Source organism: Eublepharis macularius, chromosome 8 (genome assembly GCF_028583425.1).
Source record: "Eublepharis macularius isolate TG4126 chromosome 8, MPM_Emac_v1.0, whole genome shotgun sequence".
Taxonomy (NCBI): Eukaryota; Metazoa; Chordata; class Lepidosauria; order Squamata; family Eublepharidae; genus Eublepharis; species Eublepharis macularius.
Window position 1 is genome coordinate 22,928,732 of NC_072797.1, and position 22,497 is coordinate 22,951,228.

Sequence of the window (22,497 nt, forward strand, 5' to 3'; positions counted from 1 at the left end):
GGGAGTAGTCAAAGATCTCATCTGAGTCATACAATATGGGACCATCGCGCTGCCTATGACCTGTGTGCTACGTGTTGTGCGCTCCAGCCACAGAATGTAACACATTTCAGTCAGCCTATTATCTCCTTGGAAAGAATCAAACCCAACCCAGAATAAAAAGTGTATTTGTATTGTGTGAATGATTTTACGTTTTCCTTGCCTTGCAGCCAGGCTTTTAAAATACATTACTAAGCCACAAGAGTCAAACTGTTTAGAAACTGTTTGGAAAAACAAATTAAATTGTTATGAGATTATTGTATTTTGATAGTCCTTGTAAGTGTAACACACAATGTATAATCTTTTTTTTTAAAAAAAATCTTTGTTACCCTTTTCTTTTCTGTACCCCTAACAAAACAAATTATAAAGGGGTGGGGGGGGGAAGAGTAAAAAATATTTCAAGGAGATCTATATTAATTTTTTTTTGGTGTTCCTGCTTAATTATTAGGTAAGACGCAAGGCTTTGTTCCTCTTACCTGCACACTGCATTTTCTGTTACAATTATTTATTTATATATTTATACTTCATTTCTCTCATCTCTGAGGGCTCAAAGCAGCTTACACCATCATTCTCCCCTCCGTTTATCCTTGCAACACCGTGAAGTAGGTTGGGTGGAGGGAGACTTGTAGTTCACTTAATAAAATACCTCTCCATATTACTCATGCTTGACCGTGTCAACTAATTACCAGTATCACACGATTAAACTGGAGAGTTCAGCAATGAAATTTGTAGGTCACTGGCTGGGCATGTGTTTGTATGGTAAAGGTCCCAGGTTCAACCTGTGGTATGCCTGATTAGAGGATCAGGTAGGAGGTGTTGAGAAATATCTCTCTGCAGAAATGCTGGAGGGAGCTCATGTCCCATGGAGGGCTCCCATTTCCCCCTACACATTCCTCCTCAGCCTAGATGACCTCAGTGGGGAGCTGTCCACATAATTTTGGAGCTGCATGTAGAGTATTCCAAGAGGAGCTCCAAGGTTATGCAAAGAGCAAGATTCGTTTGATGCTCTTTAGGGTGCTACTGGACTCAAAGAGCTAGAAGGAAACGCATGCAGACGCTCTAACCAGGCAGTCTGTTGTTTTCACCTCCAGATGCAGATTGAGAACATGAAGACTGCATTCCTAAGCCTGCTGGTATCAACAGAACTTACTGGATATTTTGTTGTTTCTGTCTTCTTCCCTCTTGGGCATTTTATTACCTTTGTGTTAATTTTATTGCAAAGGTCGCTTTGATGATCCACAACTTCAAAAAACAGAAACAAGCATATGCACTTCATAATCACAGCCGTGCTGGATCAGACCAATGGTCCATTTACAATCCAGTATCTAGCTTCCACCCTGACCTGGATAGCTCAGCTGACCCTGATCTCATCAGATCTCAGAAGCTAAGCAAGTTTGCCCTTGGTTAGTAATTGGATGGGAGACCACCAATGAAGAAGACCAAGGTTGCAGAGGCAGGCAATGGCTAAACCACCTCTGTTAGTCACTTCCTATGAAAGCCCCATCAGGGGGCGCCATAAGTCAACTATGACTTCAGGGCACTGTCCACCACTATCTAGCTTCCAACAATGGCCAGTTAGATGCAACAGAGAACCCTACAAACAACGGCCGCTGATGAGAGCCCTCTCTATCTATTCTCCAGCATCAGACAAACATGTCCCATTGAGCTACCATGGCTGACTATCCTCCATTAATCTATCTAAGCCATTTCGTGGCAACAAGTTCCACAACTTGACTAACTATTGTGTATAGTGCTTCCTTTTGTGTATCTTGAATTTGTGTTGATCACTTGTTCATAGAACAGGCACTGCTGTAGCATTGTGCTAAAGTGGCCGGACTCCGAAACAACACACTGCTAGTTTGACCCCCACTACTGCCATGAACCCTGCAGATGGCCTTGCAGCTGTATTGTGGGGATGATAACACGGACTTTGTTCATTGCTCTGAGTGGGGGGACTAATCTGTCCAGAAAAGTGGTATATAAGCACATTATTTTTAAATAACTGATTAAAATATTTTAAAGTATGTATTTTTTAAACTGCCATGATGTTAAGCTATTGTGGGTGTTAGACCATTTTTTAAGAGAATAAAGTTGCAGAATACACTACTCGTAAAAGGTCATGCTAACCTTACAGGACCCAACATTAAGGAGTGCATGTGAAGAAGCAACAACAATTAGTGGCCCTGAATCCCTAAAAAATATGTATTTACTATTTACTAAATTTATACCCCATCTTTCTCCCAAAGTAGCTTACATCATTATCCTCGCTTCCACTTCATGCTCACAACTCTGTGAGGTAGGTTTCACTGAGAGACTGTGACTGGCCCAAGGAGACCCAGCAAGCTTCCATGGCAAAGCAAGGATTCAAACTTGGAACTCCAGATCCTAGTCTGACACTGTTACCACCTCTCAAAAACTTAACCTGGTTCTATTTTGCTTTGTTCTGTCCTTTCAAAGGGACCATTGTGGACGAAATAATGAAGGAATACATTGCAAGCAACCAACCATGTCCATATTATTCTCTCCTTCTTATCCAGCCTAGCCTATTTCAGTGGAAGGCCACTCCCCCCCCCCTCCAGCTACTTCACCAACACCACTCATTTAGACAGGGATGTTATTCAGATACTTGGTGATTTGGTAGCACTCTACCAATGTATTTTGATGGTATGACCAGAGATACAGGAAGTATGGATGTAAGCTCTTGCAGATGAACACAACTCTTGTCTTTGTCAGGAGGGAAAATGACTACCACAATGACAAAGTACAAACAGAATTGTCTTGTAGAAACATATGTCCCATGCAAACTTTATTCTGATTAGCTCCAAGGTACAATTTTAAAAAAATCAAATACATCAATCACATTTACAGAACACGTTTGCAATCCTGTGAATATCAAAGACGAGATATTATGCAGGCCTGGACCGATGAGATGAAATTATCTATACAACACTCTTACTGCCCATTTGCAACACGTATTTTGAGGAGTAATTGTTTTACTGACCTTGCATTTTCAAACCTTCCTTTGGATCATCCCACAGAAAATGAAGTATGCAAACAGCAACTGACTGCGGGGCAGGGGTGGGGGGTGGGGTGGCCCAGGCTGAACATGTAGGACTGGACTCAAAGTTGCCCTGGTATGAGCATAGAAGAGCAGCTCTGGATTCAACCCATTACCTTCCAGATATTCCACTTGAAGTCATGATGCAACAACACAATGGAGACAGAGGTACAGTTGATTACACAGTGTGGCGGGAGGTACATAGATTCATACCAATGGTATTAATTATACGTTATGGACAAGAGTATAATGTCCCAAAGTTGTGGGTAGGAGTTCATGTGTTAAAAGTGCCCCCCTACTTCATACTTTATGGTGTCAATGGGTGCAGCTGTCTGTGTTTTTCTTGCCCTGTAACACTGTAGTGTCAAACAAATTCTACAAAATAAATTCAAAACAGCAAATGAAACAAACACTCTCACCTCAGTTAAGGAGCTGATGGAAATGGCTTAATCAAGGTATGTATTTGGCTGATAGGAAGGGAAGAGAGGCACCAATAGGGATACCAGTACAGTGCTGCTGAGAAGCAACAAGTGGAAGAACGCTGAGAAAAAGGGATTTTAACACTTTCAGTACAACAGACTGATATAAAAGATAACTATGTGACAAAGAACTCAGTGACTTTCTTGCACTTTTAAAAGCACTTAAAAATCCAGGTGAAAATCCACATGAGAATAAGTCAAATGAATCTGATCATTCAGGCATATGTACATAATGATCAAATCCATGTAAAAACTTCATGAAGACTATTTCTCCATAAAATTATGCCTGCTTTGGTATTAGCACTTCTTATAGCATTTGTCAAGAGAGACCAGGAAAAATGAGTCTGATACCTACAATGCTCTTAATTTACTAGTCTACTTTTTCTTGATGAAATGCAATCAGCAAATGACATTCAATTAAGCTTTCTTAAGCAGTATAAAGCATAGCAGTGCGTATCTTCATTTTAAAGAGTTTTGCCTTTGCATTTCAAGTTGTATGGAAAATAAATCTTATTACAGGCACTGCTGCTAGTATCTTTAAAAGTATTCCAACACTATCCTAAGCAGGGCTTTTTTTCTGGGAAAAGAGGTGGTGGAACTCAGTGGGTTGCCCTCGGAGAAAATGGTCACATGGCTGGTGGCCCCGCCCCCTGATCTCCAGATAGAGGGGAGTTTAGATTGCCCTCTGTGCCAACGAGCGGCACGGAGGGCAATCTAAACTCCCCTCTGTCTGGAGATCAGGGGGTGGGGCCACCAGCCATGTGACCGTTTTCAAGAAGTTCCAGAACTCCGTTCCACTACGTTCCTGCTGAAAAAAAGCCCTGATCCTAAGCAGAGTTACACCCTTCTAAGTCCACTGAAGATGGCACTATACACCATGCTAACATGCAAGGGAAAATTCCTATCATTTCAAAACTGACAAATGTACTTCGAATGCAGAAGATGCTCAGCACAGCTCTTCCTTTTTCAAAGAGGGAAAACTAATTAACAAATGGGAGTCGCTAGAGCTGTATCTATACTAACTAGTCTTGCCCCAAAGAAACAGCAAAGTTCAAAATCTGAATCGATTCTTTCCAAAAATACACTTAATCAAAGCATCTGAAACTGTTCTTCTTTAATGGCATTATCAGTATTCCATCTTGAAAAGCTGTCATTTCGCAATTACAGAGCAAGCACCGATGATCGGAGAGACATGATGTAATAAAGTTCATTTTAATTCCAACTAATAAGTTAAAATATAATTCTATAAATAACACTACAATTTGTATATCCCCTCGTTATATATAAATTACAGTTATACCCTGGCAGCAAATATACATCTCACTGTTCATGATTTCATACCCAACACAGCTGACAAAACAATTATTTCTGTTGTTCTTAACAGGATAGCATCAGAGGAGAAAGTTTGGTGGTATAAACCAAGACTTTGCATTATTACAATGGCTAAGCAAACTGTGTTCTTACAAATTTGTGTCGAAAGCCAAAATCCTGAAACAAAAAGGTGCTAACGTTTACTAGAAAACTCTTTATGAGTTAAAACAAGCTGGTATGGTAAGCCTCATGAATGCATATGGAATGACAATACAGTGCCTTCAGATTGCCACTGCACCACCAACACAGTAGCAAGCTGAATCACAGAAGCGAAAACATCACCAGCACTTCTGTTTTGGTTTTGAAGTTCCACAGTATTGTATAAGGAAGTAAGACACTGCTAGCAATGTCCGCATCGTGTGATTTCAGTCGCAGGGGATTCAACTCTTACACCTGCAGCCAAGCAGCCCAGTGGTCTCGCGCTGGAAAATCTCCCAGCAGACACGGTGCCGGCTTCGAGTATGAATAATGCAAGCGATTTTTCCAAAATGCTGTTCCGGTGAGGCCCAGCACGTTGTGATAATGCCAACGCTCCTCTGCTCATTCTGAAGAACATTCCAAGCCATTTCACGGCAACCAGTTCCAGCAGGAGCTATCTAGGCTTTTATGGAAGTTGTAAGTGCATTTCCCATTTATGTTTCATAAAAGGAGAGCTGAGCGTCTAAAGCTGTGATGCAACAATCAGGCCAATATAACTGGAAATCAAGTGAATGTTCAGTAGTCTTGCCGTAGGCTTATTTTTCTTGTAACAAAATTTTCATCAGTAAAAAGCAGCAAGTTAATAAAATCAAATCTCTATGGGTGATTTTAAAAACTCCTCATAGTTTTAAAAACCCATACACTTCATTGGTCTCTTAGATATTTCTGAAAGTCACATTTCTACCATTACGGTAATAGAAATGGGCAAGTGTGAACACACAAACACTTCTGAATGTTTTTCTGAAGCAGGGGTATGACAAAAAAACTATATAGGAACAGGCACAGATTTCATGAATTCCCCCAATGTGCTAGCTGTTAGTCAACTCTAGTAAACTACTTGTTATTAAGAAAACATACCTAGACTTCCAACAGTTGTCGCTTGCAAATCCTTTCTAAAATTGCTAGCAATTTTATATCATTATGTCTTGCTGAGCTAAAGTGTCTAGATTCTTGTCAACTTCACAGAAAGTACATTTTAAAGAGATGATGTCTGCACATAGGACATCCCTGTGGGTCTGATTTCCAAGAAGTGCATTAATTGGGGTTTAGCACTAGCTCAATCTTACGTTAATTTGGGTACCTATATGAACAGGTACAGGATCTGAATTCTTGCATTCATGACAGCCCTATCACAAATCCTTGTAAGCCAGATAACGTACTCTTACTAGTCACTTTCAACGTATGAGTTACTTAAATTACACTTCACTGAAGCTACCATGAATCATGATGACCCTGATTTTTTCCCAAAATGAAAGCTTAGAAGGCCTCAAGTAAATGTTATAAGAGAGAGACACAGACTTGCTGCTATTCTGTTTCCCTCTGTTGTTTCTTCTTCTCAATTCTAGGCAGGTACAAGGTGTGTAACACGACACCACTGACCCTTTGCACTGTGTTGCTCTCCTTGGCCACTGATGCAAGGCAGAAGCAGGGCAACACACCCCGTATGACCGCGTATCTCGCTTGCTGCTTCGCTAGGTATTTTGAGGAACAGTGGGATAAAGGAAGCAGAGACAGCTCTGATTCTCACAATGGTAAGACTGCAGTCGTGGGCACAATGTACGCTGCATAAACCCTAAGGAAATCAATGGAAATCAGTCCACGTGTGCAAGAGTGCAATCCTTGCGCTTAAGCACACAATGCACTCAGTATCACTTTTTTTCCTTAAAACACCCAAGAAATGCGCCATGAATTAAGCTGTTCTGCCTCATACATGAAACATGGCAGAAGGCATACTCAAGTCCTTATATCTGCTTACCACTATCCGTGGTTTCTTTTTTTAAAAAATTAAACACTGTTGACCTAAGGACAAAATGTACTTTTCTCAAATTCACACATTTGCTTTTTGATTTCATCTGACACTTCACTGGGCCTCATAAACACAGCACATGTTTCTACCTACTGCTGCTGAAGATCGTTAAGCAAAATGTTTTAGCCTGCATTGCTTGCAGATTGATGGTTCTTGACGGTCCAGCTGAGACATGAAGCATTGATTCCCTTCCAGCTAAAAATCCATAATGGCTGTAAAAAGCACAGGTATCATTAAAACGTGGGTGTCTTATGAGAGGCAATATAATCGTGGTGCTGGCTGGATCATGCTCCAGAAATCCAGTTATTAAAAAGGAAGGCCAAGTTCCACATGTCACAAGAACTGAACTGTACAGTATTTTCGAAGAGACGAAGTCTGCAGTGAAGGTTTAAGCTTTGTAAACAGACTCACTATGCTTGATTAAGCCAAAAGATTCTCAGCAGCGGCTAAATAAGGTCTTAAAAATAAATGTATGTTATGGGCTTCATTGAACACATGCTAGTGTGTATAAGCATAAAGTATAAAACAGTACCAGTAACTGTTTATGATTCTGCTGGGCCTTGGTACCCATGCATGCTAACACCATTCATATGCATATAATGCAGATAGAAATCATTCTCAGTTCTGGTGGTGACTGACGTGCAGGCATTTCAGATTATACCAAACTGCTTTTGTACAAGTTTATCCTTAAATCTCTCCAGCTCTTCAAGAACTTGAGTCGAAGACCAGCGTATGACCCAACCAGAGCCCAGCATTCTCAATCACACCTGAAGTTTGTATAGAAGGTTGTCCGCAAACTTTCACTGAAATACAGTACGTTGATGAACTGCATTGCTGTAGAACGGATGACCCAACTGTATTAGACTATAGATTATCTGCTCAAAAATCAAGTGCCTTAAAAAAAAAAAAGGAAAAGCCAAATAATCTTCAAAAGTATAAGAATGACAGCTCAGTCTGAGCTCTACATTAATTTATTTAAAAATGAAACATTAAACTTTAATTTGGAATCCCTGATCCAATTCTAAAGCTGTGTGACTTTTCTTTCTTTTTGGCCTTTGACATATTACGCCTGGGCTGCCAGCACATGAGTGAATTCTAGCAAAGGCTTCTAAAGCCTTTCCGACACATTTCCAATTCAACAGAAGGCGCGCCCAGGACAACACCAACACGAGGGCCAAAGCCCTGGGCTCCCTGCTACTATGCTCCCTACTCAGCACCCTATATCTCTGTCCCTTCTTCCCCTACTCCCTTCAATGACAAACCCTTCCTACTAGCCACTGCATCTGCCTATACCTCACACAATTATTGACTCATGACAGCAGCAACGGAAAGGAGGGGAAAAAACAAGGGAAAGGCACTGTCGAGGTGGTCCCGGTTTCAGAAACCAAAGTTTGGCCCATCACAAATCGGGCAGCTCATTACACAAAGTGCATTTCTAAGAAATAAAGTTCCTTCATCCCCACCCTCCATTTCTGAGGGGTTGTTTTGGTTGCAGGATATGTTACCGAAAAAGCAATGGAGGAGAGACTCAAGAGTTCCACGGGGTTAGACATCATCAAATATTCGGCTTCGCGACATTGACAAATATCTTCCACCGGGTTGATACCTGTAGGGTACAAGAAAACTCTGTGTAACTTGAATTGAAAGTTCCAAGTTATATAACCTTAAAAACAAACAACTGAAAAAAATCTCACAGAAACTGAGTCACAACCTACTGCTATTAAAATTCTACTCTATACTTAAAGAGGCAAAACAACAGAAAATTCAGAGTGACGCTTAGAATATAAGGAGTCTTTCCCTGAAGGAGTACATTTTGCTTTATTCACTTAGTAAGATCTAGTTTATATTTAAGCCCTGAGTGTTTAAATTATGGCAGTGGCAGAAAAACAGGATGGTGGGGTTCCCAATTGCCGAGTCCCCAATTTGTCTCTCTCTCCATCAGCCAGTTCGTAACAGTAAGTCACACTCTGGCATGACCAAGAAAACATAAGCCAGGGTGAGTTTATACAGATAAAAGCAGATTTTATTTTCAATGGCAGTGTTCTCAATGTAAATGGATGGCTGCCATATACTGTGAACAGTTTGCCTGTGCACAGATGCTGAACTAATCTTTGACAGGCTGGAATGGCCTCTCACGAGAAGTAGAATACTACTTGTAAAGTTTACCATTGCATTTTGTAACAAGCCCAGAGGAGAAAGTTTGGCTGAGTATTTTGTTTAATCAGGGAAATTCAGACTTATTTATTTATCTATTTTTATTTTATCGTATTTATATTCCGCCCTCCCCGCAAGCAGGCTCAGGGAGGATAACAACATTAAAACATTTAAAACATTTCATATAAAACATTTAAAAACATTTTAAAACTTAGCAGAGTGACAAAACAAGCCTATTTATTATGCCATGTTCGTGGAGAATTAAGGATCACGATGATCTATAACAACAAAATTAAGGGGATTGGATATAAATATTGTAATTGTAAAATTATGTTTTAGGCAGTTAACAATAACTGGCACTAAAAAGTAAATCCTGAAACAATTATAATTTTTGAAGATGTTTGGTGATGTGATTAAACATGGAAGAATTCGTCTTTAAAAAACAGTTCACAGAAAAAGTTTTCGGACAAGTACCTTGGAGGACTTTATTTCATCCAATGCTGCGACCCTCCCACCTTCCACACACTGCACAGGACTTCACAGTAACATTAAGACTGAAATCCAAACAGCAGCTCAGGCTCCAGCCAGCTAGCTCAGTGCAATTTTTTATTCCTGTACTGTTTTTCTCTGTATGCCCAGCCGTTCCCAATAGGTTTCAAAAAAGTCTGTAAACCATGCACCACTGGGAGTGGCAAGTCATGTTTCCTTCTGCCTGCGTAACATGGACAATACTGCCACACTGTGGCCTCTCCCTTTGTGGTATGCCGATATTTCCCTTTATGCACTAGACGAGCCTGTTGCAATTTATTAGTGATGGAAGAGGTGAGGGAACAGTTTATGCATTCGTGCCTCCTTTTCATTTATTGCAGAGTTTTGCACACACACACACACACACACACACACACACACACACACGCCCTTCAATTGCATCTGGAACTCTGAATATCCCTCACCTTCCTGAGTCCGAGTCGAGAGGATCTTCACTGACTGAATCAGCGTTAAAATCCAAGGGTTCTGCATCCTGAAGCAGCTCGATCCTGTCCCTTTCATTCCTCCCATTTGCTCTGGTGTACTTAGATGCGACTGCTATAACAACAACAACAACAAACAGATTTACAGTTTTTTGGACAAATAATAAAGAAAGAAAAACATGCCAGAGACTCGCTGGAAAGATTTGGGATTGTGTGAAATAAATTAGGCACAATATTAGTACAAGTAAAAACAGACACCACGCTAGTAGGAGTGACAAAGAGAAGGCTTGGGCTGGAATCCCCCCAAATGCTGTTCTGATAACTAAAAATTATTTTTGACCAAGAGGAAACTTGCAATTCCTGGTTCAGAGATGGGCAGGTTGGTTGTCCTCTCCCTACTGCTCACAGATTTAGATGATGACTTGATTAAAACAGAAGTATGGAGGAAGGACATCTGGTTACTATAACAGCCTTATGCTAAACTGCAATCAAATTGCTGGAAAATTCTCTGCCCAAGACCACAGCTTGGTTTATACTTAAGCTGAGAACTTTTCAGTGACCCCTCATCACACCTTGAGTGGGTTCCATATCAATTTCCACCACAAGGATAACTGCAAAAATTGCAACGGAGAAACCAGTCATTGTCTCTCATTCTCCTTGATCATTTCAACAAGTGCTATTTGATGCTCTGACGGAAGCTACTGTTCAAGAGTTCAGGACTTTTAGTTTTTTTGGTCTCTCTCCAAAGTACAAAACGAACACTGAACTTCATCATACGCATATTTCACCTCATGCTTGGTTCTATACCTCTCTAATAAAAATGTTTGAACACAGAGCCGCACTTGATGTATCTGCTAACATAGGCCCCCACCTTGCCCCTGCTAAAGGGAGACATGGGATGAAGAAAGTTGAATCCAAATCATATTTTTAAAAAGATATCCTGAAGACCTCAGCTTTTATTTACAAGAAAAGAAGCTCCACCGAATTATGAAAATAACTTTGAATATGGCTAGAGGATCAAACACATGCAACAAGATTATAAAAGCTTTACATATTTTCCAGAGCTCATTATGATTTCTCAATTTCACACCAATGATTTTCAGGGATTGTATGCAGCTGCCCTTCCCAATCACAGTGGATTAGCATTTCAAAATAAATATGATGGGCCCATTGTATTTGGGCTAGTATTCATCCAATTCATGAATGAGCAACTTTTATTTAATGCTTTCATTCTGGGGAAATCATCTTGAGGGTATGTGTGCATAGGAGCCACTGAGATAACTAAGGTTGCCACTAACCAGGAGAAAAAATGTCCTGTTCCTTTAACAGAGGTTGAACGGGTGAAAATGGGCTGGTGAAGCTTTTCATGGCATGGAGGTAAATAACATCACCTGGCAAATAACATCCCATTAAGCCTCTGTTAAGGGGGCAGGACAATTTTTCTCCAGGTTGTTGGCAAACCTAGCACCAACCTATGCATAACTGACTGCAGCCAATACACGAAAGTTACCACCTGTGATCTTGAGTTATATAATGGAACAGCAAAGGAGGTCTCTTTGATAAGGAATAGTATTGTAATCTATTGCAAAGTCTATTGCACATATTACTTCCCACTTATAACTGCAATTTCCTCTGGCTTTGTAACCCCTTTCTTCATTACGACATGTCACGCCTTAGCCAGTTTGCACTGTTTTCCAGTTCTGTAATCCCAATCCTACTGCGTTGTTTATTGGAGACTCTTGCTATCTAATTGAATTGTGTTGGATGTTTTGCAATCCTATCTGAGTCTCAGTGAGAAAGGCAGGCTATAAATGCAGTTCATAATAATAATATCATGAGATCCTCAGTGCTGGGCAGTGGGACATTCTTACATAAGTCACCTGGCAGAAAAAGAATAGTAAATGATCGTTCAACGACAACAAATGTGCCACAAACAAGTCTGTCTCTAAACGAAAAAAAAATACAGTTGGCCAATATATTATGATGTTTGAAAGTACCTAAATTTAAAAATAAAGCACAGCGGTATAACTCCAGTACGGCTAGTGTTTTAGTCACAGCCAGAGCAGCGAAAAGGGAAACACTTACTTCTATTTGTATTCGTTTCCGTGAAGCTAGACTCTTTCTGGTCAGCTTGAACATTTCTGTTTCTAGCAGAATCCTCACGGTTGTTTCCGTAACGTTCTTTCCACTCCTGATAAAAACACAAACACGTACAGTCTGCATATTAAAGAACGATCCTTCTAACATCTAAAGAAGATGACAAGAATACTATTCCCACCATATTAAAGCACTGTCTCCAATATTCTGAAATCAACTCTAGTTTTAAAAGGTCTGTAACAGTGCCATCCTAAGCAGGACTACTCAGAATCCTTGTCAGGTCTATTCAATGGTGCTTACTCCCAGGAAAGTCTTCTTAGGATTGCATTATAAAGCCCTTACCAGAACTCATTAGACTAACTGGAATAAAACTGGCTGATACCATAGGAAGTGGTACAGCTGCCTATTATTTATTAGAATTTCTACTTTATTTCCCTGGAAGACACTGTGATAAATTATACATAGGCACATGGTGGAATTCTATAGGTCACACTTTCAGTCAACAAAAGTAACGCTGCCTTTCATTCTAAGTCAGAGAAATAGTAAACAAGATTCACTTCCAAAAAATGCAACGAATAACGAAGATCTAAACAACATGATTAGGGCTGCAATCCTATGTAAGGCATTCTGGAGTCCAGTGATTTCAGTAAGTTTAGGTATACCTACCTCTGAACAGTACTGAATTGCACAGTAATTACACAGTACCTTAAACATCTAAATCTCTCTCAAATAGCAACGGAAGATTTAATTTCAGACTTCGTATTTTACTTCTTTGATTTTGTTAAAAATACTGTTTGGTCCTCTTACCCTTCTTCTATTTTCACCTTCTTCCTGCCTTTGCCGTTTCCTTTTTTCTACAAAGAAAAATATTTACATTTAAATTTACACAGGGGATAAGTATGAATGATTAATTAAATCAATTTGTTTTACATGAAAGTGGCACAGTCTGGGAACTGGATTATGTGGACGGATTAAAGAACGGGACGCATTCAGTGCAGCCTCAGGCATACGATACACAGGAAAGGCTCTAGTCGCTAGAATGCAACGGGGAAGGGGGGGGCGTATGTGATGGCAGCATTTTCACAAGAGCCTGGACACTCGCATGTTTGCAAGACTCAACTGAGCTAGCTTTGAAATGGATCAGATACATATTCTCAGAGTTCAGGGGCACAGACCACTGATCGCCAGTTATTGCAGGCTGAAAGCCGAACGGGACTACCACGTCTATCGTCCCTTGCTTGTGAGCTTTCTGGGAATGTCCAGTCGACCACTTTCTGAGACCACGTGCCTCAAAGGAGGCAATCTTTAAAAGTAAAAAAGTGAGGAACTGCAATTTGAGGATCTGGGTTTTTTGATTTTTTGTACTCGATCGAGTCAGAATTTGTAACAAAGCAAAATATATAAATACACACGCTACCTCTTCTGATTAATTCTTTTCCTTCATCTGTTAGGTCTGAGGTCATCTCATTGTCTCCCATAAACTGCTGGAACCCCAGAAGATTCAAACACCGAGTCCCTAAACTGATAAAGAATTACAGTGTTTCTACTGCTCAAAGATGGAGGGAGTGAAATACAGAATGCCTCTGCTACTTGGTTCCCAGAATTCTATTTGGGGTGAATCAAGGAACCAGAACTTGAGGTTGCAAGTTCCCTCTCCTGGCCATACTCTGGCGACTGACTGGGAGACCCCATGTTCAAACAAACTTAATATTCCCTTGATGGTGGAGTGTGAACCCAACACCCCCTCCAGATCTTGATCTAGAAAGCATTTATTTCATTTATTATTTGACTTCTATTTTGCCCTCCCCATCAGGCGGGCTCAGGGCGGATCATATTTTGAAAAAAAGTGATTTTATGTAATTTTACATAAAAATATTAAAAACAGTATAACAATCTAAAACTAGTTTTTCAACAGTACTAATATAATTTCCAAGGTGGTGGCAGTTCCTGCCCAGCTATTTACTTGGCCTCACTTTGGGTGTATCAAGCAGAAACTAGGCAATTAAAACAGGGTGGTGGACAGGTCTACTGGGAGGTTTAATCATCCATTTCCTCCTTCTACAGGCTGGCGGAGGTCTAGCCCAGCCTCAGCCATACGCCTGGTGGAACATCTCTGTCTTACAGAAGGACAGCAGATCCTGCCAGGCTCTAGTTTCAGTGGACAGAGAATTCCACCAGGTTGGCACCAGGACTGAGAGGGTCCTGGCTCTGGTTGAGGCCAGGAAGGCCTCCTTGGGGCCATGGACCACCAATAGTTGTTTTTCTGCTGATCGAAGTATCCTCTGGGGCATATATAGGGAGAGGCAGTCTCGCAGATGTGCCGGTCCCAGCCGCTTAGGCCTTTGTAGGTTAACACCAACACCTTGAATCTTATCCGGTAGTCCATGGGCAACCAGTCTTGACAGGTACCCTGCCTTAAGTGTGGAAAATATCTCTGAAAAAGGAACCAGCTCATTCAAGTTAAATAAATACATAGGATGAAATGGAAAACGGCTACTTCTGAGAACATATACAGTACAAAGGAAACAAAACTGAAATCTAAAACACGAAAACTGAAATCTTAAAAGGATTCTTATCATAGGTGACTGAACTAGCACCAAAACTATACTTCAAAGAAATGCTGGGCTGGATCCTACCCCTACCCTACCACTCTACTGACAAACTTTATTATTTTTAAAATTTATTTAGTAAAAGATTGAAACCGCACCTTTTCTTTCGGTTCAAATTTGAAGCCTTCCTACAATCTAAGCAGGTTTTCTCCAAATTAAGTGGTTCTTTCATGGGAGGAAGGCCCCTTAGGCTACAGGAACGCTACCTGGAGGATGGACGGATGCACCCCAATACATCCTGCCATGTAGGATGCTGAGAATGGGCCCAGCAATATTCTTAAAAAGGAGGAGACAGATACTGTGAAACAATAATCTCAGCAAACAAAACACATCAGGTTACTTACCTGAAGTAAGTAGCAATACAGAGAATGACAACCAACATGGGATAATAGATATAAAACCCATCTGCAACGAAGGATAATACTTTCATTGATCCCATAATCTAGTGATGGAGAAGAGGGTAGAAAGCAACAGCATCAGTTAGTAAGGCCTTCTTTTAGTTTTTAAAGATTGTATACTCCAATTCTGGTTACTGCTCTGGTTTTGTTGCTATAACTTCTAGGTAGTATGGCCTCTATGTAATTCCAGTAGAATTCATCTGCCTATGGGTGCTGTGGATAGTTGCAAATACTGCAAGAAACTGGGTTATAATCTGCGAGAGGTGACACTAGGTGTTGCTTGTTTAGTATATTAACTGTACTGTCTAGCTTGTAATCATTTTATAATAGTGCTACCAATTAGAATAAGAGGCCAGTGTGTTATGTTTAGAAATGTGTGCTTTTTCTTGTTCTCTATGTTTGTTGTTTATTGTCTTGTGGTGTGTAGTTTATAGTTTAAATAAAGAAAATTTTAGAGGAAAAAAAAAGAATAAGAGGCTACACTCTGATGTTAACCTTTGAGTTTGTTTTTAAAGTAGTTCTAAACCACTTATAAATTTGCTCTTGCAAGCCAGCATCTTGCTCCGTGCGGCCACCTGCTAACAAACTGGCAGTGGCCTGCCATTAACTCCATCTACAGTTTTTAAGGTGCTGCTTTTCAATCAATAATGCAACAGGTGACTCAGATACAACGTATTTCGATGTAAGTTTTGATCTGTTGAGAACATCCTCCAAGAGAGAGGATTGGTAGCTACACCAAAACGGGGGGGGGGGGGGGGATCCCTCCCTCCACTTAAGTCGAGAAGCCAAACATTTTCTGCCAGTGTTTGAACACTTTAACAGGTAAGGTAAATTGGTATGGAATGATTGTACACTAAGAGTCGGCGTTTTATTCTATTAGTTTGGTTGCCAAGTGTTAGCAGGCTTATAATCTATAGCTAGGCTAGATATCTAATTACTATAACACCGTAATGATGCAAAATGAAGATTCAGACAGGACACAGAGAGCTTATTCAAACCCTTTGTTAAAATATAACAAACAAAACATGTTGTTCTGATATGGGGAAGTAACTTAATACGGAAAATGTTAATTGGAATATTATTGCCATTATCAAGCTCTAAAATATTTTCTGAGATCAGTATTTTTATGGAAACGTAGCTGACAAAAACACTTAGTGCACTCTTCAAAACCAATTTAGACTTTCCTTTTGCTGAAAAAGCAAGACCAATTGAAAAACACTTATCCAGTAAAATGACTTTGCAGTATCTGCTATGAACACTGTAGCACAACTAATTACGTCCGTTTACTTACGGATGTATATGCAGTCGGCTCATTTTTTTGGTGCGAAATTGTTGAATCCATATGAGTCAAGCCCAAGAAATTCAGGCACATTGGAGGAGTGAGACGACAAAACAGCCTGTGGGGAAGTAATTGAAAAAAATTGAAGCTGTTTTCTTCTGCCTCCGGCATCCTCCTCCTTCTCCTATACTACTCAATCATTATCTATCAATTACGTTTTATTTTCTAAAAGCGCAACAGGGGCTGCCTTTTCCCATATGAATTCACTAGTTCGTTTCAGTCATCCTTGGATGCCCTGCTTCGGGTGCCCCTGCTATCTGAGGCTACACAGACAGCAATTCAAGAAAGAGCCTTCTTGGTTGTGGTGCCAAAACTTTGGAAGTACCTCCCCAGGGAGATTCGTTTGTCTCCCTCTGTTGTCTTCCACCAACAGCTGAAGACTTTTTTGTTTTGCTTGGCATACCCCCCAATAACAGTGTTGGCGTTGTGGGTTTTTATGTTTTTACTGCATTAGAATATATACTGTTTTAAATGCTGTTTTAATGTTTACTGCCTTGGTGACCCTATTCAGTTGGAAAGATGACATAAAAATGTTTTAAATAAATAACAGCTAGATAGCTATATATTCTTGGTCATCTACTGAGAATATCGGTCATTGCCTTATTTTATTGCAATGTTTATACTGAACCCATGAGAAAATTTATTCAGCTACTATGGCTAGATAGCTAGGTGTATTGGAAAGGGGGCATGGCTCCATTGTGGAGCATCTACCTGGCATGAAGAAGGTCTCAGGTTCGATCTCCAGCATCTCCAGTTAAAAAGATCAGATGGGAGGTGATGAGAAATACAATGACCTGAGATTCTGGAGACCCACCGCCTGTCTGAGTAGACAACAACCCTGATGGATCAATGGCCTGATTCCGTATAAGGCAGCCTCATGTGTTCATTCCAAGGCTTCAGTCAAAATAATTTACCTTCTGTCCAACTACAAGATGTTAAGTTTCAGGGTTGAAAGATTTTCCACAGCTGTAGATTTGTATCATCTTTAATTATTGACAGCCATTCAAATAACAAACAAGCTGACTACTCACATGCCACTGAAAAGCAAACTATATGCATCTGTCTGATGGTGCGACGCTAAATAATAATAGTTAAATACACGAATCCGGAAGACAGTAGAGTAAACACAGATACTTAGGAAAAAGATGGTAAAGAAGCACGCCATCTACAAAAAACAAACAAATTAAGGTTGCAAATTAGTTACGGTATCACTTGTTTATGCACTCTTTGTAGAAAAGTTCTGTAGCACGCAAATAGCACATGAAATCAGACTACACAATTGTGCAGATAATGTTTGCACACTGGACAAATCATGGGTTAGTTAGTAGCATTATCTTCAAGCATAATATTAAATGGATATACTTTGCAAACAAAAAACATCTTGTGTTCAATTAATGGCACCTCCAGCTGCCTGGGTTTTTGTAGGACTGCTGCCACCCAATGGATCGATTCACAGGTTATTCATACCCAGGATCATCACAAATGGCAAAATATACAAATACTGATGTGTGTGTGTGTTGTGGGGGGGTGCCTAGCAAAACAGCCAAATTTCCAGCAAAATTTAATAATGTAATGATTATAATCAAGACATGGTGGAGGTAAAAACAAGACGGAGATCAGATAATATGACTGGACATCACAAAAATAAAACTGCAAGTCATGAATCAGTGAATGGTCTACCACAGTCTGACTCAGTACGAGGCACATTATCAAATATACGTTCGTATTATTTTTGTGTATCAGAACACTACTAACCTGCCTTCCTTGCTTTAGTATTGGTGGTATTACCTGAAGCAGGGCTAGTTTAAATCTAATTACAATTCAAGTGATAAATTCAGTCACAGGGTAAAAAACAACATTTGTTAGCCATTTCTGATTTAATATTATTCTGACATAAAGAGATTTTCTAATTTATCTACTGTAGCGTAGCAGTGAAAGAGCTTTGGCTCCTATTTAATGGTCCAATGCTCTACCACCATTCAAATAAGCTTTCTATTTTGTGGTCTTCTATATGGTACCACACCAAGCTGACACACAGAGCAAAAGCTAGCAATGTGCACTAGCGACAACCTAACAGAGATGTTTTAGGCAGGACTCTATGTCTGCCGAGTGCAAGTTTGTATTATTGACATTATTAAAATGGAAGTTGAAAGCTTCTTAAAAAATCCAGTCTAGAAGATGAGTATGCATGATTAACAAATCCAGAGTTAATCCAAACCTATTTCCCTGAATTGTCAGTCCAATGCAGCTTCCTTGTTTGGATTCTTGGATAAATCCAGGACATTTTTATTAGGAATGTTGTATATAACACTTAAATCTATATAAATACGGAATGGTAACAATTTACAAATAAATGGTAATCGTCAAAAACCTATATAACTAACAGTGAAATCCTAAGCAGAGTTATTCCAGTCTACACCTGTTGAAATCAATGGGCTTAGACTGGAGTCACTCTGCTCAGGATTTCACTGTCAGTCTCGAATAACAGTGAGTGTTTATCAAACTGACCTCTATGTAGAAATAGTTGTAGGACTTCTCTGCCAGTTGTATGAAGACGGCAAACAGGGACAAAACTGGCCTTGTGCTAAAAAATGTGCACTCTGACCACACGACAATGATGGAAAACGTGGCCAAAACAATGGCAAGAATCCTGTGAAACCATGGTCGCAGGAGGCACTCCCAATACCATTCTGGGAAAAGATAATTACACACAGTTTAAGAAAGAAGAAGTCAATAGATGGTAATGCAGCGAAGGGACAGAAACGCCGACGTAATTTGTCCATCTCCTTTAACAGCAACTTTTGAGCACCAACTGTATGAAACAGAGAGAGGCACACACAATTATAAATGTCCCCTAACAGCTCACTACACTGTTTGTGCATTCACCCTGGCACACTTGGGGTTGGGAACCTACCGGATTCCTCCATGAGTGCAGACACTGAGCTCACGAGGCACTGAACTGTGCCCTTTGATTTACTATTGGTTTCCTAGTGGGATGGGGGAATTCTGTATTCAGTGATCAGCATTACAATACATACCAACAGTCGGTGTATAGAGATACTGGGTAAGTTTGCTTTCAGGTTCCTGAGGCTGAAAAGTATGGACAAACTGACGAGTAGCACTGGTTTCATTTTTTGCCACATCCTCCAGATAAAAGGCTTGCTCTAAAAGAATTCGCCACTGGACTTGCGTACGACGATGCCTCTGAACAGAATAAATGACCTGAGGAAACAAAAACAATATTCTAGTTATTTATGACAACAGCAGCAGGAGGCAGGGGGAGATCAGAAATAATAAATACGCTGCACCAACAAACTGCTTGGTTAACCTATGGACAAGGAAAGTACTGCCTTAAAAAAACAACAACAGAGTGTACTGGGGATTGTTAGGAGCCTATGGACATGGAGGGGAATATTAAGAAATCTCCCAACAAACTCTCTCTCTATAGAATTTTTTAAGGTCTTTTGGACTTGAATGGACTGAATTTCTCTACCTCTATTTCTTCTCTTAACTCACAGTTGCCTTTAACATTCACTAGAATTTCTCTCTTTTGGTTACTTCATAAAGTCAATTTTTTGTGTATACTGGGAAATCCTCCAAATATGTACAATCACATGCCCTGTGGGTGGCATGGTTCTTTTGCTTTCACTTACTATTAGGAATACTGATGCCAAAGAAAAAGTGGGAACAGTTTCCCATGGACAGTGATCCTAGGATCTCTTATGAATTTACATCCCCGCACCCAAATGTCGTGTTTGTGACATAATTCAAACCACAGGCACTTGTTTCCCACTGTCAGTTTTTTTCATTTCATGTTCACATTTCCTTTATAAATACAGGTATCATTTTATTCTGCCTTCCAGATAATGTTGCAATAGAATACTCTCATGTTCTGAGCTATATCACATCTGTTTGCAACACAGCACAAGAAGTTAAAAAAAAAGTAACAAAAATTATATAGGTCAGACGCTCAGTTCATCAACGAGCAAGTGGTTTTGGAAAGAGTGTAGAAACCCCCAAAGTTGAAGTGAAAATATGTGAAAGTTTGTACGAGTTAACCTCTGAAAAAAGAATAGTTCTAAATAAATTCAACTCACACTTCAATGACACTATCTAGTTACCTGCTTATGAAGTTTGACCAGACTTTTTTCTGTTGGATAAGTATTAGGCCTTTCTTCAAAATCTTCATAGTCATCCATGTTTCTACCCATTCTTTCCTGATACTCAGTAGGACACTGAAATGAAAAGATCATATACAGCCTCAAACACGAATTATCAGCATGACGCTGTCATTATAAAGCAGCTAACACCCCATCTACCCACTCCCCTTGCTGCCTGCCAACTTCTCTGCCTCTCCAGAGGACAGACAGTCCAGCTAGAGACTTGTAGAGTTATCTATGGAACATCTCCTCCAAAGCCACCCAGTCGGCATGAAACCATTCAATGCCAGGCTAAAACATCTCTTTTCACACAGGCCTTTTTTGATTGCTGCCCCCAGTGCTATTATGGAGCCTCAATGAGTATTGCTTTTATTCTTTTGTGTGTGTTGCTACTTATTTTTCACCTGACTTCATTTTATGCTGCTGCTTTACTGTCTTGAATTCTTTGTACTGTGTTTCATTTACTACTATTTGCTTAATTTATTTTAATCTGTACAGCACTGTAGGAATCTAGTTGAGAATGCAGCATAGAAGTTTATTAACTAAACTCCATCTCCTTCTCTTGTCCCTTTTAAGTTGGAGGAGGAGAGAGAATTTCCTTTTAAGGCTCTGCTAATTCTGCTCTGCTCTTTTTGACTTCAAAGTCCATTAGGGGGCACACTGTAAAGGAGATGCAGGTACACAAATGTTCATCTAAAATGACAACAAATTGTGTCTTTCAGTTAAGGAAATAGAAGCACATAGAATTCATATTGCTCTTAAAAGGGCACCGTCAACAAGGCTGCTGTCTAATGTTGTCACACTCAAATAAATGGGAATTGAGCAGAATGCTTTTGTTGTGCAACTCCTGTTAGTATCAATGGTCCTTGGTGCAGGAAAAATTCCAAACGATTACAGCCACAACTTACCTTCTAGTGAGTATTTAGAAGTTTGTAGCTTTTTCCAAATGGACTGTGCTTTAGTGCTATCTTAAAAAAAAAAAAACTCCTGCACTTCTCTCTCTAGCATGAATTCATTGTCGACTAATGTTGTTTAAAGACAATTGTTTTGTCTTACTCTATAATCACACTGGCATTAATTCAAAGTAACATGGAATTCATAGGGCAGAAATATTATCTTTTTACTTATGATCCACAGATTGTGCAAGATCTGGGTCTAGTAGCACCTTAAAGACCAACTCGATTTCCATGGCGTGAGCTTTTGACAGTCAAAGCTCCCTTTGTCAGAGACATGGGGTGACAGATTATGCATGTATCAAATAAATCCCCTTCTGTTGTGACAAAAAATATTAGATACTTATCGTGCAATTGTAAGAGGAGTTATACCCTTTTAAGAGCGCTGACTTCAATGGACTTTAAAAGGTGCAACTCTGCTTTGGATTGCACTGTTAAAAGTGTTTCCCTTTTGTCTTGGAATGGAAGGCTAGTGATACCACCAAGGTAACATACAAACAATTGTTTGCTACACACAGACTTTAATATTGTTAAACAGAAGTGTAGCTTGATGTGTGCAATGAGCACAACAATAAATCCAGTTTTAAGATCCCACACGTGCAACAGTTTCTTTAAGAAGTAATAAATTGGTTACCTTTTTCAATATTGTGTCGACGCATTTCCTTAAAGGGTGGTTGTATTTAATGCTCTCGTTTACTTTGCGGACTTCCTGTTTCAGTGAGAGGGAAAGATCAGAAATTTATGTAACTTAACACATTTAATACCCCACCTTTTCACCTTGCAAGATTTTAAGGTAGTTTTTCTGTATTTTAACTACCCTCACCTGTGACATTCATGGGGAACTTAGCAAGCAACAATGAAAGTAAG

At 39.9% G+C, this 22,497-nt stretch overlaps 1 protein-coding gene across 3 annotated transcripts in view; it reads right to left on the reverse strand.

The window, feature by feature from the left end:
• Positions 1–4,670: 4,670 nt before the first annotated feature.
• LMBRD2 (LMBR1 domain containing 2) overlaps positions 4,671–22,497 on the reverse strand; it is a 33,004-nt gene continuing 15,177 nt past the window's right edge. For 2 of the 3 annotated variants that reach the window (XM_054986556.1, XM_054986557.1), the window contains exons 7-18: positions 22,265–22,339; positions 20,639–20,752; positions 19,556–19,739; positions 19,026–19,207; positions 17,549–17,682; positions 16,470–16,575; positions 15,125–15,222; positions 13,589–13,692; positions 12,979–13,025; positions 12,160–12,265; positions 10,057–10,189; positions 4,671–8,555 (exon numbers count right to left, since the gene is read on the reverse strand). In XM_054986556.1, the coding sequence (XP_054842531.1) occupies positions 8,495–8,555; positions 10,057–10,189; positions 12,160–12,265; positions 12,979–13,025; positions 13,589–13,692; positions 15,125–15,222; positions 16,470–16,575; positions 17,549–17,682; positions 19,026–19,207; positions 19,556–19,739; positions 20,639–20,752; positions 22,265–22,339 (1,344 nt within the window). In that variant the 3' untranslated portion in view covers positions 4,671–8,494. The remainder of the gene's footprint in view (positions 8,556–10,056; positions 10,190–12,159; positions 12,266–12,978; positions 13,026–13,588; positions 13,693–15,124; positions 15,223–16,469; positions 16,576–17,548; positions 17,683–19,025; positions 19,208–19,555; positions 19,740–20,638; positions 20,753–22,264; positions 22,340–22,497) is intronic. The other variant, XM_054986558.1, reaches the window with a different exon arrangement.